The sequence below is a fragment of the Theobroma umbraticum genome, unplaced genomic scaffold (assembly GCF_002168275.2).
Source record: "Theobroma umbraticum cultivar Fairchild unplaced genomic scaffold, ASM216827v3 scaffold_30.0, whole genome shotgun sequence".
Taxonomy (NCBI): domain Eukaryota; kingdom Viridiplantae; phylum Streptophyta; class Magnoliopsida; order Malvales; family Malvaceae; genus Theobroma; species Theobroma umbraticum.
In genome coordinates, this window is record NW_018397254.1 from 2,853,984 (window position 1) to 2,857,741 (window position 3,758).

A 3,758-nucleotide genomic window follows, 5' to 3' on the forward strand; every position below is an offset into this window, starting at 1 on the left:
TAGTAATTATGTATAAAGGTGCTGTTCAAGGAAAATGAGAATCAAGAGTTGATATTGGCCATCACCTGTTATTTATCATTATTTACTGATCTTAATCGTGCTCCTAAATTTTTTCACCAAAAAAGGGTTTTGTTTCCTATATAATAACCAATGAAAGCAAGACAAAAAACTGAAAATCATCCTTGACTTAGTAATTTGGTTATTTTATTAATAGGCCACTAAGATCTAAAACCAAATTGCAGTTGCCAATCTAGGAAAAAAGAATCAAATAAAGCAAAAAACACAGAGAAAGTGTTTCCCAAATTGAAATGGGTCTAACCACTACTACATTGGTGAGAAAAGAAAGAGATAGTAATTTTCATTTCCGACGCACAAAAATATCCAAAACTCCAAAAACGTGTGGCCACATTTGTATCGGCTGGTACACCATGTTGCGCACTTGCCACATCCTCAATCATTTCTTGTTTCGATATATAACTTGTAAGCTTCTTGCTCAACAGGCTTATCAGCTATCTCCACACTCTTCGCCCCTTCAGTTACAAAAGACACAATCACACAACCATGGAATCAAAGCCATTCTTTCGTTTCCTCTTTTTCTTCTTCGCCATAGCATTCCTCCTCCTCTTCACCTGGACTCACCTTCCTTATGCGCCACCACCCAACGTCACCACCCTCCTCGACTGCGCCAGTAACTCTCCCTGGTGTACCTCCAAGAACCGCTTTCAGTCCAAACAACCCTCAATCACCAAAATCCCGAGAGCCACCGCTACCACCAGGCCTCGCCATGAGTCAGCCGCCCCTCGCCACCCCGTCGACCCTCTCACCATCCAAGAATTCAATAAGGTCCGCACCATCCTTTCTTCCCACGCGCTCTTCAAATCCTCAAAAAACTACGCGCTCCATTCCGTCGTCTTAGAAGAACCAGACAAAGACCTCGTCTTGCAATGGACAAAAGGCCAACCGCTCTTCCCAAGAATAGCCTCCGTCATCGCACGTGCCAACGGAGAGTCACATGTGCTGACGGTCAACTTGGAAACCAACGAAGTCAACGTTCTCAACACCGCTCCTCCGACTGGTTACCCGATGATGACGATCGAGGACATGACATCCGCTACCTGGGCTCCACTTTCGAACGCCAAGTTCAACCGTACGATCATCGAACGAGGTGTTAATCTTGATGACGTGGCGTGCCTGCCGATTTCCTTGGGGTGGTTCGGGGAAAACGAGGAGAACAGGAGGTTAATTAAGGTACAGTGCTACTCCATGAAAGACACTGCTAACTTTTACATGAGACCAATCGAAGGGTTAACTGTTTTACTCGATTTGGACACAAAAGAAGTGGTGGAGATTTCGGATACGGGTCGGGCCATCCCGGTTCCAAAAGCCACGAACACGGACTATCGTTACTCGGAGCAGAAGATTCAGCAGGAACTCAACTTGATAAACCCCATATCCATTGAACAGCCGAAGGGTCCGAGTTTTGTCATTGAAGATGAACATTTGGTGAAATGGGCAAATTGGGAATTCCATTTAAAACCCGACCCCAGAGCAGGCGTGGTGGTTTCCCGAGCTAAGGTCCGGGACCCGGATAGTGGGGTGATGAGGGATGTGATGTACAAAGGGTTTACTTCTGAATTGTTTGTGCCTTACATGGACCCTACCGATGCATGGTATTTTAAGACTTATATGGATGCGGGCGAATACGGGTTCGGGTTGCAGGCTATGCCACTTGACCCCCTTAATGATTGTCCAAGAAATGCATATTATATGGATGGTGTGTTTGCCGCCGGTGATGGTGTACCTTATGTCCGATCAAACATGATCTGCGTGTTTGAGAGCTACACCGGTGATATAGGGTGGCGGCATTCGGAGAGTCCAATCACGGGTATGGAGGTAAGAATATTGGAGTCCTGCTGATTGTTGCACGGGGTGCTTAGATTTTTTAATACTACTAACAGGCTTAGATAATGTCAATGTGTTGAAAATTTTGCGTATTGATGGTTTAGTCATTGTCCAAAATCTTGAATGTTTTTTGTTTGTTCGTCTAAAAGCAAAACATGTATCCTATCCCTCTAGTACTATTAGCAGTGTTGAGCCTGTTAGTGTGTTGCAATTCACCTATCAGCTTTACTTTATTTTGGCAGATTAAGGAAGTGAGGCCAAAGGTGACGTTAGTGGTCAGAATGGCTGCATCAGTGGCTAACTATGACTATATTGTTGATTGGGAGTTCCAAACAGACGGGCTAATCAGGATTAAGGTCAGTGAACTCTTCGATCTCAAAAGTCTTCTTTTTCAACGTACCGCATCAGGGTCATCAATCGTTATCTTCTTTGTCCACATCTTTTGAGGAAGAAAAATCATTGATATTTTTTAGTCAACAGTGGCTTTAATATGTCTGATGAAGATTATCTCATTGAAATTTGGCGTTTATTTGGAGTTTCCTGGCTAGCATATTACGCTGTTCTAATTTCAAAATTACTGATGACCACAGGTTGGACTTAGCGGCATTTTGATGGTGAAAGGTACCACCTATGAAAACATGAACCAAGTGGAAGCGCAAGAACATCTCTTTGGCACGCTTTTGTCTGAAAACGTTATTGGCGTTATCCATGATCATTACATCACATTCTACTTGGATATGGACACAGATGGCTCCGATAATTCCTTTGTTAAAGTAAATATCCAGAGGCAAGATACCTCGCCGGGAGAGTCACCAAGAAAAAGCTATTTGAAAGCTGTCAGAAATGTGGCCAAAACAGAGAAAGATGCACAAGTTCAGCTTAAACTCTATGACCCATCTGAGTTCCATGTGATCAATCCAACTAAGAAGACAAGGGTTGGGAACCCGGTTGGATATAAGGTAGTTCCTGGCGGTTCCGCCGCTAGCTTGCTGGATCATGAAGATCCACCACAGAGAAGAGGTGCATTCACAAATAACCAGATATGGGTCACTCCATATAACAAAAGCGAGCAATGGGCAGGTGGATTATTTGTTTATCAGAGCCAGGGTGAGGACACTCTTGCTGTTTGGTCTGATAGGTAAGAAACGAAGAATGTTGATTTTGGTTAACATCTATTGTCCCTGTTCAAATTGTTATTCCATAGCTAATGTTCATTTCCATTTCCAATGTGATTGATTTTTACAGGGACCGATCAATTGAAAACAAGGATATTGTGCTGTGGTATACTCTAGGCTTCCATCACATACCATGCCAGGAGGACTTTCCTATTATGCCAACTGTGTCCTCAAGCTTTGATTTGAAGCCAGTTAATTTCTTCGAGAGCAACCCAATTCTTCGGATTCCACCCAATGTTGAAAAGGATTTACCTGTTTGCAAGCCTGCTGGTTCAGCATGAAACGCTAGTTTAAGAACAAGTCTAAGATCTACGAATCAAATCTAAGTTTCTGAATGGTCAGAGGTGTAAATAGTAATTATCCAGGAACTGGTTCTATTTCCTTAGCAAGATTAATTAGAGGTTACATTCTCTTAATCACTTTAAAGAAACATCATTATGATGGGCTTTTAACAGTGGCCACGTTTAAAGGATCCAATGAGTTTAAAAAAGGTCGAAACTGTCACGATAGTTTTTCACTACTGGGTGATCATATCATATGGTTGGGAACTGTTTTGGACAAGTTGCATAAATAAAGATATAACTAGTAGTAAGATGGTTGCTTAACTAATCTATTCGGGTATTCAGGCAAAAAATATTATACGGCTATATCTCAAGATAATTGCAGAAATTCAGCAATGTG

At 42.4% G+C, this 3,758-nt stretch overlaps 1 protein-coding gene across 1 annotated transcript; it reads left to right on the forward strand.

Annotated features, from left to right (window-relative positions):
* The first annotated feature begins 481 nt into the window (after positions 1 to 481).
* On the forward strand, positions 482 to 3,549 carry LOC110420795 (amine oxidase [copper-containing] gamma 2-like). Its single transcript, XM_021434168.2, has 4 exons — positions 482 to 1,893; positions 2,145 to 2,258; positions 2,493 to 3,040; positions 3,148 to 3,549. Exons 1-4 carry the CDS (start codon positions 562 to 564, stop codon positions 3,356 to 3,358), a joined length of 2,205 nt encoding a protein of 734 aa, XP_021289843.1. The 5' UTR covers positions 482 to 561; the 3' UTR covers positions 3,359 to 3,549.
* The last annotated feature ends 209 nt before the right edge of the window (positions 3,550 to 3,758 follow it).

What these genes read in the sequence shown, in the direction of transcription:
- LOC110420795 (XM_021434168.2), top strand. Translation starts at nt 562, where the DNA reads ATGGAATCAAAGCCATTCTTTCGTTTCCTCTTTTTCTTCTTCGCCATA. An exon ending in ACGGGCTAATCAGGATTAAG is followed by an intron (nt 2,259 to 2,492) that starts GTCAGTGAACTC and finishes TGATGACCACAG; the next exon opens with GTTGGACTTAGCGGCATTTT. An exon ending in CTTGCTGTTTGGTCTGATAG is followed by an intron (nt 3,041 to 3,147) that starts GTAAGAAACGAA and finishes TGATTTTTACAG; the next exon opens with GGACCGATCAATTGAAAACA.